The sequence below is a fragment of the Pituophis catenifer genome, unplaced genomic scaffold (genome assembly GCF_029215685.1).
Source record: "Pituophis catenifer annectens isolate HBS135680 unplaced genomic scaffold, rPitCat1.0.hap2 SCAF_3, whole genome shotgun sequence".
Classification (NCBI taxonomy): Eukaryota; Metazoa; Chordata; class Lepidosauria; order Squamata; family Colubridae; genus Pituophis; species Pituophis catenifer.
In genome coordinates, this window is record NW_027256883.1 from 11,164,243 (window position 1) to 11,181,640 (window position 17,398).

The window sequence follows — 17,398 nt, forward strand, 5'->3', positions numbered from 1 at the left end:
AAAGGGAATCAAATTAGAAAGCAATAGGAGACACTTACAAAGAATCTCGTCGTTAGAATCGATTTCGCTCTTTTGCATTATTTCTCCCGATACCGAATTGACACACCAGGCCTGTGAATCCGATTTCTGAAAATTCACATACTCTCCATTCTAAAATAGAATGGAGATGAGAGAGGCATATAAGATAGATAGATAGATAGATAGATAGATAGATAGATAGATAGATAGATAGATAGATAATAGATAGATAGATAGATAGACAGATAGATGATAGATAGATAGATAGATAGATAGATAGATAGATAGATAGATAGATAGATAGATGATAGATAGATGATAGATAGATAGAAATAGATAGATAGATAGATAATAGATAGATAGATGATAGATAGATAGATAGATAGATAGATAGATAGATAGATAGATGATAGATAGATGATAGATAGATGGAAATAGATAGATAGATAGATGATAGATAGATAGATAGATAGATAGATAGATAGATAGATAGATAGATAGACAGACAGACAGACAGACAGACAGACAGACAGACAGATGATAGATAGATAGATAGATAGATAGATAGATAGATAGATAGATAGATAGATAGATAATGGTTATGTCCACAAGTTCTGTACAAGATTGTTGTTTTTAAAGGACCAGAATTCTAACAAAATTTAAAAGCTGGCTAATTCACACACAACACCTTTCATATTTTCTGCTATTTGATCTCATTATTATACTACTCATTCTAAAATGAGTAGCATAATAATGAGCAGCTGAGTGTGGTTGATCCCAAAGAAGGTAAAACAGCATTCAGTGTGATGACCATTTGTAAAGTAGGTCGGGAAGCCGAACAAAAAACCCATCTTCGAAGAGGGCCGTAGCAAAGTACACCTGTGTTGATGACAATAAATAGCACAATTGTGTCCGTGTAATCACCAAGAGTTGAATTCAGAGGAATCTTCATTTACATACTGCTTAACTGAGACATGGACAGTCTACAGATGGTGATCTACAGATGTTTGGCTCTTGAGCATTCCATTTGTACCTCAAGATCATTTCATTGACATTTTGGATTCTTTTTCAAAGTCTGGGGAAATTTTAAGATGGGAATGGTTTCCCTATGGGAAGCTTCCTGCTCCCATTCCCACTTTTAAAAACCATCAAAAATCACCACCGCCAACAACAAACAAAGATTCCAGGTTTGCGTGAAGAGGTTGGGAATGAGAGCTATTGGTCCTGAGATTCCCATTACCCTTCCTATCCTTAAAACTCCCCGAAAGGCTAGTGAAAATAAATCCGTGTTGTCCTTTCCAAAATCACCAGAAGGCGATCTGTTGGTCCTGACCTGAATATGTCAGGAGACTGGCCTGGAGCCCTAACTCCTCACAACAAGGGTGAAATCTAAAAATTTTTTGCTACAGGTTCTGTGGCCGTGGCTTAATTAGTGGGCGGGGCTTGGTGATAAGGTGACTGGGAGGGCGTGACTTGTTGGTCAGGTGGGCGTGGCCAAGTCAATGTCACTTCTTTGCCCTTTTTTAACCTACAAAACACAACACAACACAACTGGCTCACCCACAATATAAAAGCAGCTGTGCTAAACCCAAAATGGCACCTGCAACAAGCAGGAACCTCACACACCCACAAAAAGTCCAATAAACCAACTTTCACAGTTTACACACACACAATTCCACATACAGCTTTGTAAGATTTCTGTAGTTAGAGTGAAACACTACAGAAACACACTAAATCTCAGAAAGCTGCACAAATATTATTTTATTTTAATTTATTTTTATATAAAAGCAGCTAAATTTAAAACTTCCTAAACTTTAAATGGCTAGGTCTAAAAAAGGAACAACTAAAAAAAAACCCAATTAACTATTTTTTTAAAGCTCCCAAAGGGGGAAAAAACTTACCCAATAGAACAGGGGTCTCTAACCTTGGCAACTTTAAGATTTGTAGACTTCAACTCCCAGAATTCCTCAGCCAGCTTTGCTTTGCTGGCTGAGGAATTCTGGGAATTGAAGTCCACAACTCCCTGCCTGCTTGATTGCAGGCAGGGAGATTCAGTTGCTTGCTGATGCAATGGATTGCAGGGATCACAGCAAGGCGTTGCGACCAGCAGCTAATGTAAGCAGCTGAGGGGGGGAGGGGGAGGGATTTTTGCTACCAATTTTGCAACTGAGCTGGGATCATCAGAGCTTGGCTGGTCAGAGCCATTTAAAAGAAAAAAAGGCTCTGATGATCACACGACTCAGCTGGGCATGGGGGGCGGGGGCAGGGATTTTTGCTACTGGTTCTCCGAACTGCCCGCCGCCATCGCTACCTACTCACCCGAGCCGGTCTGAACCGGAAGCATTTCACCCCTGCCTCACAACCTCCCACCCTTGACTTGATAGATCTAAGAAAAGCTCTCAAAGATATCTAAAACCCTAAAAGTCCCTCTAGGCATTATGGAATGCATCAATCATCCCGTTTTCTGTAGATTTAGGAATTACAGAATCTAGCACGTCCTCATGCTAAGCAAGTTAATTGGACGGGAGAGGGAGAAGGAGTCATGGAATTAGCCACATTTCACCCTGAATGGAAAGTTTACCCCTCTGTAGTCATGTTCAACTCTAGGAGGCTGTGCTCATCTCCATTTCCTACTTGAGGGAGCCAGTAGACACATTCATGGTCATGGTTCAGCATGACTACACCTTCAGGGCACACAGAATGCTGTTATCTTTCCACAAAGTGATACCTATTTATCTACTCGCATTTGCATGCTTTCAAACTGCTAGATGGGCAAGAGCTGCAGCAAGGGACGGGAGCTCACTCCATCATGCAGTACTCGATCTCGATCTGCCAGCCTTCTGGTCGATAAGCCCATCGTCTTAACCGCTAGGCTACCATGGCCCCTTTCTCCCCCAGAAAAAAAAATACAAATATCCCAACCTTCAAAAAGGAAAAGTGTAATAATGTGATAATCAAAATACATTTTTCAGCTTTATACAACTTGCCTCCAGACAGGACGGAGTAAACAGAGCTGCTGAAGTTGCGTTCTGTGTCAGTCCAATCATTTTCCAACTGGCAATCTGGCCATTCACTTGGGAACGTTGACATGATGTCTGACCTGCATTCAGATAATTTTTTTTCCAGAGTAATATGTATTCCAGCTAGCAAACAAATCTTCAGACCTACTTATTTCTTCACCCCGATTAATTAAAGACAGTTGCAGAAATTGAGGAAACCAGATTTTTGAAGCCACCAAGTGTTCACTCCAGCCAAAAACATTAGTAGTTAAGACACAGCTGAAGAAATCCATTCCCAAAAGGGAATAAAGGAATAAAATACAAAAGGAATAAATAAGGGATTTAGAAATGCCAGGGAAGCGATAGTTTTCCAATCTATCACTAATTAATTGTGAAAGTGGTATATATTGTTTTAAAAGATGAAAGTTGTTACTAAGCTCAGCCAAGAAAGAATATTAATAGCCACGATCCAAATATAATAAATCACCAAACTGCAATCAGTTCTATTCATAATGCTAAAAATCTGTTGTGATTTAGACTTCTTGTATTTTCACTCATCTTTACTCTTAAAGAATCCATGTTAGAGATGTTATATGGGATTATTTAAACAAATAGGGTATTTTTCAATATTACTCCTTTCTGTAATGGCCATATCATTCCAACTGACTGAAGCAACATCCTATCTCCACTTCAAGCAAAGCTGACTTTCGGTACCCTAAAACGATTACTATAATATTTTTATTAAAGAGTTGGACATCTCACCCTGCATTGACACTCCTACAATTTTATAAAGTTATGCTATTCTCCTGCCTATCTGTACTGCTTGTTAAGGGACAACAGCCCAGGGGTGAAATGTTCCCGGTTTGGACGGGATCGCCCGATCCAGTAGCGATGACAGTGGGTGGTTTGGAGAACCAGTAGCAAAAATCCCTGCCCACCCCCCATGCCCAGCTGAGCTGCGCAAACTTCAGAGGCTTTTTTTTTTTTACTTTTAAAAGCATTTTTTCTTTGGCCGAAAAAATGCTTTTAAAAGTAAAAAAAAAAAAGCCTCTGATGATCACGTGGCTCAGCTGGGATCGTCAGAGGCTTTTAAAAGCATTTTTTCTAGAAAAAAAGCTTTTAAAACGCTCTGACGATCCCAGCTGAGTTGCCTGATCGTCAGAGGCTTTTTTTTTTCTTTTAAAAGCAATGCTTTTAAAAGAAAACAAAAGCCTCTGATGATCAGGCAACTCAGTTGGGATCGTCAGAGCCTTTTAAAAGCATTTTTTTTAAGCCAAAGAGGTTGTAGAAAAAATGCTTTTAAAAGTTAAAAAAAAAAAGTTGGCCACGCCCACCCAGTCACGTTACCTACCCACCCCCACCAAGCCACGCCCACAGAACCAGTAGTAACAAATTTTACATTTCACAGCCCAACTTTAAAGAATAAGACTTACACTGGGGCAGTTGTGTTGAGCGTGTCACCAAGGAATCTGAAACATAACGTCCCACCTCGTCGACACACCAGCAGTGACCTGAGGCAAAGAAGAAAAATATGCGTTTTGGAACCACTTCGCAAAGAGATGTTCCTTGCAATGCATGCGTAAAATTAGACAATAGTTCAGTAAAGAAGAAATCATTGTATTGAACAGGGGTGTCTAACTCGATTTCATTGAGGACCGCATCAGGATTGTTTGACCTCGGGGAGGGGGGACATGGCCAGGGTGGGTGTGGCCAGATCAACATCATTCGTTTCAGGAGCTCCTGTGGTGGTCCAAGTGCACTGTTAGCAAAAACGGAGCTCGGTTGAGCTCCATTTTCACTGGCAGAGGACTGCAGGAGGCCCTCACAGCTGAAAACGGAGCTGTAGGAGGCCTTCCTGAGCTCTGTTTTCGCTGGCAGAGGCACTGCAGGCTGGTCCTTTGCTGTTTCCAGGGTGGCCCTGTGGGCCAAATCTAAGCACCCCATGGCCCACAGGCCTTGAGTTTGACACCCCTGGAATTGAACATGCCCTGGCAATTTAGTTTGTCTGAACTGGCCACCACAGGACAAAAATCAGAGCAGACATAAATCTCTCTTGATCATTTCATCAAAGAAAGCAAATCCTGTGAAGACCACGTGGCTTTCCCAACTCTTGAAAGACTCACATTTCATGGTTATAATGGTACTTTCCACCTCTTCAATTGGAAGAATGATCCAAGGATGTATTTAATAAAGTCCGTGTGCTTGTGATGAAGTTTATTCATGGTTTTGCAAATTTGAGAGCTAAAATTTGTTGTGATGGATAAAAATGCTGAACTAGAAACTGGGAGATTGGGACTTCCAGTCTTTCCTTCGGCATGAAAGCTGACTGGGTGAGTTTGGGCCATTTTGGATTGTTTACAATAAAGGCAGAATATAAATATAGTATTTATTATTTATATACAAATGCATGCTAGGAAATAAAATAATGCAAGTAATTAGTCTCGTTTTTGCTATGTAATTTAGGAAGGAAGGGGAAGGAGAAGAAGTGGAGGAGAAGGAGGAGAAGATGGAGAAAGAGAAAGAAGAGGAACAGGAAAAAAAAGAAGAGGAGGAGGAGGAAAATGAGGAGTAAGAAGGAAAAGAAGAGGAAGAAGAGGAGGAGGAAGAAGGAGGAGGAGGGGAGGAGAAGGTAGAGGAAGATGAGGAGGAGGTAGAAGAAAGAGAAAGAGAGGAAGAGGAGGTGGAGGAAGGAGGAGAAGGAGGAGAGGAAGAGGAAAGAAAAAGAAAAAGAAAAGGAGAAGGAGGAAGAGGAAGGAGAGGAAGAAGAAGGAGAAGGAGAAGGAGAAGGAGAAGCAGGAGAAGGAGATTACTGCATGCAATTGCTAGTATCTACAGCCATGAAAGACCATCAATGTTTACTGAGGCAAACTTCTTCCTAGATATTTCTCACCTGTGCTCTCATAGCACTGGATGGGCTCCCAGTTCCCTTGTCCATCACACTGGGGGATGTAAGGCTGAAATGCCAAGCGCCGAGCCTCCCCAGCAGAGTCCGGGGATGCCAATAGACTCTTCTGATAAAATTGCAAAGCTACAACAAAGCAAATATGGCTTAAGCGATGAAGGCAACCACAGAGATGTAGGGAATAGAAAACATGGAACTCTTTTGCTACTGATTCGTAAGTATCTATTATGTGGATCATTCAAAAGTAAGATCTGATATAAAATAGATGTAAAAGGGCCCCACTTTCTCTTCTCCCTGCTCATCATTACTAACATCTCCAAGCCTCCTTATCCCTCTATTTCTACAATTTATGCAATCCCTGCTTTACCACTAGACTTCATGTGGTTTTCTCCCTACTTATATCGTCTTTTCCCCAAGAAGAAAATATGAAAAAAGTACCATACTTGAATCTCTACTCTGTATATTTGCTGAAGGGGATTGGGTTGAAAAGAAATCTGCTAGCATTTGTTTTTGCTACAGCGGATTAAAACAAATGCCTCCTTAGAACATCTCCACTGTAACAGCTTTCTTTTATCTATTCCTGCTAAGAAATGCTCCTTTAGAGCCGGAATATCCAACCATGCAGTGGTGGAATCCAAATTTTTTTACTACCGGTTCTATAGGTGTGGCTTGGTGGGTGTGGTGTGGTTTGGTGGGCGTGGCAAGGGAAGGATACTGCAAAATCTCGATTCCCACCCCACTCCAAGGGAAGTATACTGCAAAATCTCCATTCCCTCCCCACTCCTGGTGCAAGGATACTGCAAAATCCCCATTCCCTCCCCACTCCTGGTGGAAGGATATTGCAAAAACTCCATTCCCACCCCACTCTGGGGCCAGCCAGAGGTGGTATTTGCCGGTTCTCCGAACTACTCAAAATGTCCACTACCAGTTCTCCAGAACCTGTCAGAACCTGCTGGATTTCACCCCTGCAACCATGGCAACTTAAAGACTTGTAGACTTCAACTCCTAGAATTCCCCAGCCAGCCATGGATGGGGCTCCCAGCTTCTGGAAATTGAAATCCACAAGTCTTGAAGTTGCCAAGGTTGGACGATCCCGCTTTAGAAGTTCACCTTGGAAGGCTGGACAACCACACATGGAAATGTCATAGAGCTGATCCTGATTTTTGTTCATTATTTTTTTCTTTTTCTTTCGGGATAACGAAAGCTGCAGAAACCAAGGTGACTAAACATTTTCCGACGAACAAATTTTAATACAAGGCTGAAAGACGCTACCAGACTCCATCTGATCTGGTCGTTCCATCACTAGATTTTTTTAAGAAGAGTCTAGATCAGGGTGTCAAACTCAAGGCCTGGGGACCGGATCTGACCTGCAGAGTGCTTAGATCTGGTTTATGGGGCCACCCTGGAAACAGTGAAGGACCAGCCCGTGGTGCCTCTGCCAGCAAAAATGGAGTTTAGAAGGGCCACATGCGACCCTCCAAAGCTCCGTTTTTGCCTGCAACGGCCTCCTGCAACCCTCTGCCAGACAAAACCGAGCTCAGGAGGGCTGCACGTGGTTCTCCCATGCTCCATTTTCACTGGCAGAGCGCCTGGACCACCCCCAACACGAGTGACATCGAGCTGGCCACGCCCAACCTGGCCACACACACCCCGGCCCCCCCAAGGTCAAACACAACCCTGATGTGGCCCTCAATGAAATTGAGTTTGACACCACTGGCCTAGAAGGTCACCTATCTGAAATGGTATAGGTTCTCCTGCTTGAGCAGAGGGCTGGACTAGAAGACCTCCAAGGTCCCTTCAAGCTCATTCATTCTATTCTATCTTTGGTTACTGGAGATGAGGGTTTTTCAAATTTAGCAGCTCTTAAAGTGTGTGGACTTCAACTTCCGGAATTACGCAGCCATCATTAAGTCTACACCTCTTAGAGTTGTTAAGGTTGAGAAGCAATGCCATACACTAACATGGTTCTCCTCCCATAATATCTATTAAGAGAACCAAACAAAGCTGTCCACAGGGCAGTCAAGAAAGTTAAGATGGCGGCCGCAACCGTGTGATCAATACCCAGTTCTCCAATCATGTAGTTGTGATCCCCATCGTGACTTTTTGATCCTCTTCCTGTAGAGTAGGGGTCTCCAACCTTGGCAACTTTAAGACTTGTGGACTTCAACTCCCAGAATTCCTCAGCCAGCAAGTCCACAAGTCTTAAAGTTGCCAAGGTTGGAGACCCCTGCTGAAGGTTCTCCAATGCAATGTTAATTCTTCCTTCAGTGATTCAAAGTATACTGGATCACCAACGTTTGACGGTCCTCTAAAAAAAAAAAATCATTTTTTTAAAAAAATAACATACTGGATTGTGCAGCCAACTGGATGGCATAATCGCTCCCTGCCAACAGTATTTCTGCAAAAGTGCTCTCCAGCTGAGAAAAATTACTCCAAAGCTCTCGGCCTCTCAACATGGATACTTGGCTCATTAAAAAGCTTTGTCCGAAAGGAAAATGAGAGCTGGTTGACTTCTGAATAAGTTGTTCCACCTTGTTAACGAATTCCGCAGCTTCTCGCTTTGCAGCTTCACACGTTCCGAGACCTGCAAGAAGACAAAAAGTTTGCTCAGAGTAGGGTGAATCTGTCTAATGGGGGAGGGGGAGGAGCAGGAGGAAAAGGAGGAGGCGAGACAGGGAAGAGGAAGGAGGAAGAGAAGGAGAAGGCAAGGAAGAAGGGGAAAGGGAAGAGGAGGAGGCAAAACAGGGCAAAACAGGGAACAGGAAAGAGGAAGAGGAGGAAGAGACGAAACAGGGAAGAGAAAAGGGAGAGGGAGGAGGAAGAGGAGACAGGGAAGAGGAAGGAGGAAGAGAAGGCAAGGGAGAAGGGGAAAGGGAAGACGAAGGAGGAGGGACAGGGAAGACGAAGGAAGAAAAGAAGGAAAAGGCAAGGAAGGAGGGGAAAGGGAAGAGGGAGGGGGAGGAGGAGAGACAGGGAAGAGGAAGGAGGAAAAGAAGGCAAGGGAGAAGGTAAAAGGGAAGAGGGAGGAGGAGGAGGAGGAGGGAAAAGGGAAGGGGAAGGGGAAGGATTCAGATAAAAGAAGATGAAGATGATTTTTAGTTTGCCTGAGTTAAGCATATTAATTATGGGACATAATTGGAACATATAGAGACATAATTATTGTCTTCCCATCCAATTCTGAGTTCCATTTATTCATTCATTCATTCATTTAGCCTGGTACTGCAGCAAGCAAGGAATAAGAAACAGATTAAAACTCTCACTAATTTCAGTTCAGTTTCAGTGTGATTATCTGGCTCCCAAATAAAGAGTACCAGTTTATTTATAATCCCATCAAACAAAAATAATAATAGTAAAGTGCAAGGTCCAATAAAACAGATAAGGGAATATAGTAATATAATACATACGTGACAAATCCAAAGAATCAGCCTTTGGATAAATGTATTACCTTTACATGAGGCCCCACTTTATACAGTATACAGGTTCATATTTGAACTGCCTTAACTATAAATTTAGCAATTCTGCTCACAATATATAAATTGGAGCCAGGAGGAAATAGGACATTCTAAGATTCAGATCCCAGTGGGCTGTTCTTTCAAGTAGGATTGTTAAATACCTAAGTTTAAAAGTGGCTTAGCATTGCCACCTGAAAATAATTATGCCCAATTCCTCATGTATTTATTTAAAATACTTATAGACAATTTCTCAGTTGTGGGAATGTCTTGAAGGACTTCATTAGCCTTATATAAAAGGAAATGCTAACTAGTCAAAGCAACTTAGAAAAAAACAACCACCTTGCATTTGGAGAATTAAATGAATAAAAGCTAAAAGGAAAAAAAGGTGGATTTTATAAAAGGGCCACTATCCATCAGTGATAATGGCTGATGTTTCCTAATGGGAAAAGATTTCCCACTAAAACCCATTACTCCAGGGAAGAATCTGTTAATAGCCATTATATTTTGTAGGAAGAAATATTCTTCTGAGATCAGCTCCAAGTGGGGGAAAAGACACTGGAAACATGGAGACTGCTTGGAAAGATGGTTTAATGGTGGACAGGATCACATGGTTTGAGTTCCTGAACAGAAAAAGGGCGAGATCCAGTGAGTCCCCAGGTTTTATGCCCTCTCTGGCTTTGAACTTCCTGGGGACCAGAAAGAGTATCCTGATTGGTTGTCAGACTTCCAGGGGGTGGGGGTCTTAGCTAGCCTTGCTGGCTGATGTAATCTTCCCAGGTGCCATGTGGTGAGTTTCTGTTGCTAGATGGGTCCTATTGTGTTAGTTTCTGTTGCTAGATGGGTCCTATTGTGTTGCAGATGATGGTCCATTGACAAAGATTGAGTTTCTGCCTCTGGCCTATTGACAAAGGGTGGGGGGCAGGAAGATGGGAGCTGCTTCATCTTTAAAACATGCTTTTCCATTTCTCATACAGGGAAACTTAATATTCTGCCTTTTTAATATTTCCTAAAATATTTCATTCTTCTAGGAAAGGTGTGGGAGCTAACTTCCTACAATTTAATTTAAACAGAAATCTTGGTTTAGTTTAAACCTGATTTGTTTATTGGGTTACAATGGCCAGGCTCACACACAGAATGCTAAACCACCATCCATGGACTACAAACTAGGATTAGGCCTATACAAAATTGAAAACTAAAACCAAATGCACCAAGACAAATTCCTTCTGTGTCCAATCATACTTGGCCAATAAAGAATTCTATTCTATTCTATTCTAAATGAATGTATGGCTTAGTGCAATGTTAGTCACATCATAAATGCTTCATTAGGCTCAGATTTTGCTCAATCCCATCAAGAAGGAGTCAAGCTATTCTCCCAGACACCTGGAGGCAGGGCAAGAAGCAACAGATGGAAACTAATCAAGGAGAGAAGCAACCTAGAACTAAGGGGAAATTTCCTGACATTTAGAACAATTAACCAGTGGAATGGCTTGCCTTCAGAAGTTGTGGGTGCTCCATCGTTGGAGGTTTTTAAGAAAGGTTTGGACAGCCATTTGACTGAAATGGTATAGGGCCATGATGGCGAACCTATGGCACGGGTGCCACAGTGGCACACGGAGCCATATCGGTGGGCACGTCAGCTCCGGCATGCATGCGTACGCTGACCAGCTGATTTTCGAGCCTTCTGGGCGCCCTGGAAGTCAGGAAACATGTTGTTTCCAGCCTCCAGAGGGCCTCTGGGGATGAGGAAGGCCGTTTTTACCCTCCCCAGGCTCCTAGAAAGGCTCTGGAGCCTGGGGAGAGTGAAAAACGGCTCTACTGGGCCTCCCGTGCCAAAAGCAGGCGGAGCGCAGGGGAGGCCCGCATGCGTGGGGGGACGGGGCGCATAGAATTATGGGTGTGGGCACATGTGCACATGACCCCCCCTGCGCTCCCCCCACTTTTGGCACGTGATGGCAAAAAGGTTATCCATCACTGGTATAGGGCCTCCTGCTTGGTGGAGGCCCTATTCTTTCTATGATTCCATCAAGCCCCAAGAAATTCCAGAATGGTATAGGATCTCCTGCCATGGGCAGGGGGTTGATTAGGAGACCTCCATGGACCCTTTCAATTCAACCCTATTATTCTACGTTCTAATCTTTTATCACAGGAAGATCTGGTGAGTGGCCCAAGTTACTTACAAGTTGGAACTTGATTTACGCTGGCTTGGCTTCCTTGCATGCGTCCCTTTTCATCCACACACCAACAGTTGCGAAGATCGAAATGTCCCAAGGGGATACTAAAATCACTGTAGGATCCTGGATAATGATTAAGGAGACCTTGAAGAAGTTGCCAAAAGATGAATGGATCCAGTAAAACATTCTCAGAGGACTGCATTGTATTGCCCTCCAGCAGCTCTCGAGGAACAGCTTCAAAAGATGAGTATTTGGAGAATTCTGGGAAAATATTCTGGTGGCCCGCTGCATAGAGATTGTTGATGAAATCTTCAAAGCTTTGCTGAGATCTTGCCTTGTAGTCTAGGAGTACGTTAGCCAACTCAGTGATAGTAAGCACATTGTTATTATTGTTCTGAGTATTCCATCTTTGGTACCACTCAAAAGCTTGTTCGGGTGGGCCATTGCACTGGATTGGCCTCCATTGACCATCCAGACCGCACTGAGGTACATAAACACTGGACGATTGAGTCAGAGCGGTGGGATTCAAAAGAAACTGCTTAGCAGTTCTTAGAAAAGCTTGACCAGCTGCAAGATGGCAGTCACTTGGACCTAAGAAAGAACCAACTTGATCAATATGAAGTCAGTAGAACAGGTGCTTTAAGATTTTCACCCTACCACAAGAATAACTGAAATGGTTTAATGCATTTTAATTCATCAAAATCAGGTCCATTATAGTCACAGACCGGAGACCAGGACAAATAAAAACACTCAATGAATATCCAGTTTAAAATCCTAGAATAAAATAATAAATAATGGATAAAATCTATATTAAAATCACAATTTGGCATCCAGTCAGTCAGTTACACATGGCCTACAGTAGTGGCCAAAATTGTGGAAACCTTTTGGGAAAAGTATATTTTTGAAATTTGATGGCTAATAACACCAGTGTTTTTTGGAGTTTCAAGATAATCCTATTCCACTGCTGGAATGGCCTGGGAATAGCCCAGACCTTAAACCCAATTGAAAATCTAGGGAGTCATCTAAAGAACCTTGTTAGTCAGAAGCAACCCAGCAATAAAACCCAGTTAATAGAAGCCATCATTCAATCTTGGTTTCACATGATAACAGCTGCAGAACTAAAAGACTTGGTTAACTCCATGGGAAGACGTTGTAAGGCCATAATTCATGCTAAAGGTTACTCATATAAGTATTAACTGACATGGTGATCATTTTTGTATATCTCATTTTTTCTATGGTGATCATTTTTGCATATCTCGTATTTTCTATGTGTTTCACTTTTCTTTCTTTATACTTTAACTGCTATTCTAATAGCAAATCCTTCATAAAAGTTATTGCATTACATTCTTGATTAAATTAACTTTCCATTGATATATAATTTTATGGTACTACTACTACAAAAAAGGGGTGTTATTAGCTAATTATAGATAATACACTTTTCCCAAAAGGTTTCCACAATTTTGGCCAATACTGTAATTATACTATAATAGCAATCCATGAACCGTGAGGCCTGTAGTCATTAAATACTAAAATGCAAAACAAAATAGTAATGCAAAAGACTTTGGAACAGTAGTTGTGTAAAATAGCTAGGGTGGATTAATCACATGTTTCCAACAAATCCTCAGTGCTGCTGTGCAGAATCTAGCCGCCTGTGCTGTAATCACAGTCTCTTTATCTTTAAAAGAGGGCTGCGAAAATATCTACAGACTCCTCATATCCTGAACATAAGTTGTTTCAACTTCTACCCTCAAAACGACATTATAGGGTATCGCACATCAGAACAACTAGACACAAGAACAGGTTTTCTCCCATGCCATCACTCTGTTAAACAACTAATTCACACAACGCTTTCAAACTATTTACTAAGACCGTACTACTATTATTCTTTTCATCCTTCCTATTACCTATCTCCTTTTCTACTTATGACTACAGTATAACTTGTTGCTTGTATCTTTACGATTTATATTGTTTTATTTAGCTTCCTAGTATGATTTATGTTGATTGCTTAAATCAACATAAAATAAAATAAAATAATAATGCATGTGAACATGTGAGACTTACATTGTATGGGGTCTCCAGAATTGATACTTATTCCTGGAACAGGTATGCCTTCTGAATTGACACAGAAACAATTTTTTCCATGGCACTGGACTGGGAGGAATTTTCCTTCTTTGGTGCATGAAGGAACAAACATCTGAGATCCTGCCGGCTGGTCTCTTAATAAGAGTTGCAAACTGGCCCTTTGCTTTTCACACGTTGTAGGGCACCGTGGGTTTGTCCCTCGTACTCTGGATCCGGGGATTTCTTTCCCCCTTAAATCTACGCACCAACACTCCCCTCGCTTACACTGGATCTCCTTGTACTTCCCATCTTCCATACAGTCTGGCACGAAAACATCATTGTCCTCTTCCATGCAGTCTCTTGCTTTCAACAGAATCTTCACCACATTTCCTAAATCTTTGGTGACACTCTCTGGGACAGAAATCACATGTTGCAGAAAAGCGAAAAACTCTGGGGCTTCAAGAAGGGAAGCAAGGAATTTGATGGCACTCTGATTGTCCTCTAAATTGACCGTACGACCAAAGCCATCAACAAGAGATTGGCTCAGATTAAACTTCTCCTGGGAGCTTCCCTGCAAAAGTTGACCAGCCAGTTCACTGAATCCGCTTCTCATCCCAACCTGCTGGAAATACTTGTCCAAATTAAATTTGCTGTTTGGACCAAGAGCTCCTGTAAAGTTAAACTGGATCAGATTCTTCAAGAACATCCCACCAAAAAGGTTTTCTTGGAATCGCTTGGGGTTGTTGGTGAACCGTAGAGCGACCTGAGCAAGTTCTCGTGAAGGAAACATCCCACCAACCGCTTCGCCAAGGAGAGTTTCAAATGTGAAGAGCTGAGCGGCGCTGTTTTCCCCTGAGAGGGAAGACAGATCCGTGGAACCCACAACAAAGTCTCTGAATAAAAAAGGACAAAATCTTGAGGAGCGACCTATCTTCCGTGGCTCTTGAGTAGCAGAAAACAAATTGTTATGACTGAAATGTCCAACGGGACCATAGAAAAGCCTGGACAGAGATACTAGTCTCTCAGAGACACAGGTGGGCTCCTTGTCTAGACAAAGGAAAAGATAACAGGAGGTTAATTATTACGAAGAACGCAAGAAGAGGCCAAACACCAGGCACATACTATCATCTGTGGTGGACATGTGTGAAAACAAATAATTATTGGATGAAAATACATACATGGTTAGAAAAAATGTTAAAACTGTGTTTAGATTATGCCAAAAATATTTCTGTTAGACATAGTACCAGAAAAATATAATAAGAGGAATTTGTACTTAATATTGCATGTTTTGATGGCAAGACAAATACAAGAATTGTATTTGCACAGTATTGGGAAAATGAGAAAACACCGAGAGAAGAAGATATAGCTAAAAAAAAATATTAGATTGTGCAGAAATGGATGGATTGACATTAAAGGTAAAAGAGAAGGAAGATACAGAATATTTTCAAATATGGGATTTGTTTTATAAATGGTTGGATAATAGAAGTAGAAATTAGGAGATGGGAAAACATTATTATAAAAGCAATTGAGCCAGACAATGCACTGTTCACAAGGCACTTATGTATTTTAATTGAAAAATGTATAAATAAACTATATATAAAAAAGAAAACAATCAAAATTAAAGGAAGGTTTCGAAGGATCAAATAAAACATCACTGAGAAGAAAGTACATGGATTTTGGGGAGAGAAAAAAAAAGGACGCAAGAAGAGACCTGAGACTGGTTCATGCCAAGGGTTCATCGAGACCAACATTGGTGCCACATAGTGTCCAAGAAGATTCCTCCAAAAAGTTCACTAGCATGAATGTCAGGCACAAAAAATCAGGACCATACAGTATGTTAAATACCAGCATAGAAGATTTATTTCAGCCTATATACAAGAACCTAGTCAACTAAGGCCCAATGTTAAATTGGCACCAAATAAGGGCCAATAGAATCCAAGGGGGGGTGGCGGGGTTGGACTTAGACCATTTGTGGGACTGTAATGACTCTAGGCTGATGACTCGTTTAACTCAGCCCCCGCTCTATCTGCTCTTCTCGTACAATGAAACTTCTTTCAGTTGATGCTGCCCAACACCTGATATTTAAAGTAAATTACATGATTGCAGTGCTCCAATATCTCAGGGGATGCCACAAAGAAAAGGGAGTCAAACTATTCTCCAAAGCCCCTGAGGGCAGGACAAGATGCAATGGGTGGAAACTAATCAAGGAGAGAAGCAACCTAGAACTAAGGAGAATTTTCCTGACAGTTAGAACAATTAATCAGTGGAACAGCTTGCCTCCAGAAGTTGTAAATGCTCCAACACTGGAAGTTTTTAAGAAGAGATTGGATAACCATTTGTCTGAAGTGGTATAAGATTTCCTGCCTAAGCAGGGGGTTGGACTAGAAGACCTCCAAGGTCCCTTCCAACTCTGTTATTCTATTCTATTCTATTCTATTCTATTCTATTCTATTCTATTCTATTCTATTCTATTCTATTCTATTCTATTCTATTCTTGATCAAGGAGCTAATGAGCCATTAAGATTAGCTTCCGTTAATAACCCATCCTCCATGAATGTCTTTTGTTTTCTTCAAAAACCATCTAAACTGGAGGAGCTCACCCAAAGATGGCTCAAAATTCCATAAATTAAATCTGCCTATTATTACATAGAACAGCTTTCCTTTCTTGGAATTTTGTTTCAATACTTTCATCAACCTAATGAGAAAAAGAGGGGGGGGAATTAAACCTTTACCTCCCTATATTTTAAAAACATAAGAATAATGTCAAGCTTGCAAGTAACACCCCCAATGAAAGAAAACTCCAAGGCTTGAGTTTCCTCAAAGTTCCATTTTATTAGAGATGTCATATCGGCACATCTGGGAAAACCCGAATCTGAAAGCTTCCAGGTTTTCTCCACCCAAAGGAAAGTCCAAATCCCTGCCTAGCACCCACAGGCCCATCACATGGGCCAATCAAAGCACCATCCCAACTTGAGACACCTCTCAGTTCCAATTGTCCAGGTGCAGGGCAAGATGTCCTTGACTCTCTGAGAAAGGAATGTTATTATGACTCTATACTACCCATGCTCCATACAATCCCCCCTCCAAGTTTCCCACAGTAGTAAATGTGGCAGACCTGAAGGTCCAATGAAAAAGATGGCTTCCAGGCCTGACAAATAATTCTGCTGGATCAGGCCAAGGTCTAGCATTTGTTTATCATTGTGATCGATTAGATATTTCTGAGGAATTCATAAACAAGAAATTCACTGCTATTCCATTGCAACTGATGTTTGGAGGATTTTTGTCTACAGTCTTGAAATAACATTAAAATAGGAATGAAAATCCTTGATGAGCATGTTTCTGGCTTTACCTACCACAGATTGGTTGCTGTCCTCTCCTTCTTGTTCCAGAGATCTCCCGTCCTCTGCTGTCGACACACCAACATTCTCCATTCAGTTGACATTGTGTTGGCTTGTGGGCCCCATTGTCGTCACACAATGGTTTATAATCCTCCTCAAAACGAGTGGCGGCGAAATACTCTATTTCACACTTGGAGGGGCCTTCAAAAGAAAAGAACCACAAAGTATAACACAACCAGTTTTCATTCACATCAGAGGTGGGTTTCAGCAGGTTTTGACCAGTTCTGGAGAACCGGTAGTGGAAATTTTGAGTAGTTCGGAGAACCGGTAAATACCACCTCTGACTGGCCCCGTCCCCATCTATTCTCTGCCTCCCGAGTCCCAGCTGATCAGGAGGAAATGGGGATTTTGCAGTATCCTTCTCCCAGGAGTGGGGAGAGAATGGAGATTTTACAGT

General features: G+C 41.7%; 1 protein-coding gene across 1 annotated transcript in view; it reads right to left on the reverse strand.

The window, feature by feature from the left end:
• Positions 1-17,398, reverse strand: part of TG (thyroglobulin) — a 178,295-nt gene that overhangs the window by 153,581 nt on the left and 7,316 nt on the right. Inside the window, exons 5-12 of the mRNA XM_070940321.1 lie at positions 16,957-17,142; positions 13,604-14,650; positions 11,549-12,133; positions 8,267-8,503; positions 5,908-6,045; positions 4,451-4,528; positions 3,006-3,118; positions 39-150 (exon numbers count right to left, since the gene is read on the reverse strand). Coding sequence (XP_070796422.1) covers positions 39-150; positions 3,006-3,118; positions 4,451-4,528; positions 5,908-6,045; positions 8,267-8,503; positions 11,549-12,133; positions 13,604-14,650; positions 16,957-17,142 — 2,496 coding nt within the window. The remainder of the gene's footprint in view (positions 1-38; positions 151-3,005; positions 3,119-4,450; positions 4,529-5,907; positions 6,046-8,266; positions 8,504-11,548; positions 12,134-13,603; positions 14,651-16,956; positions 17,143-17,398) is intronic.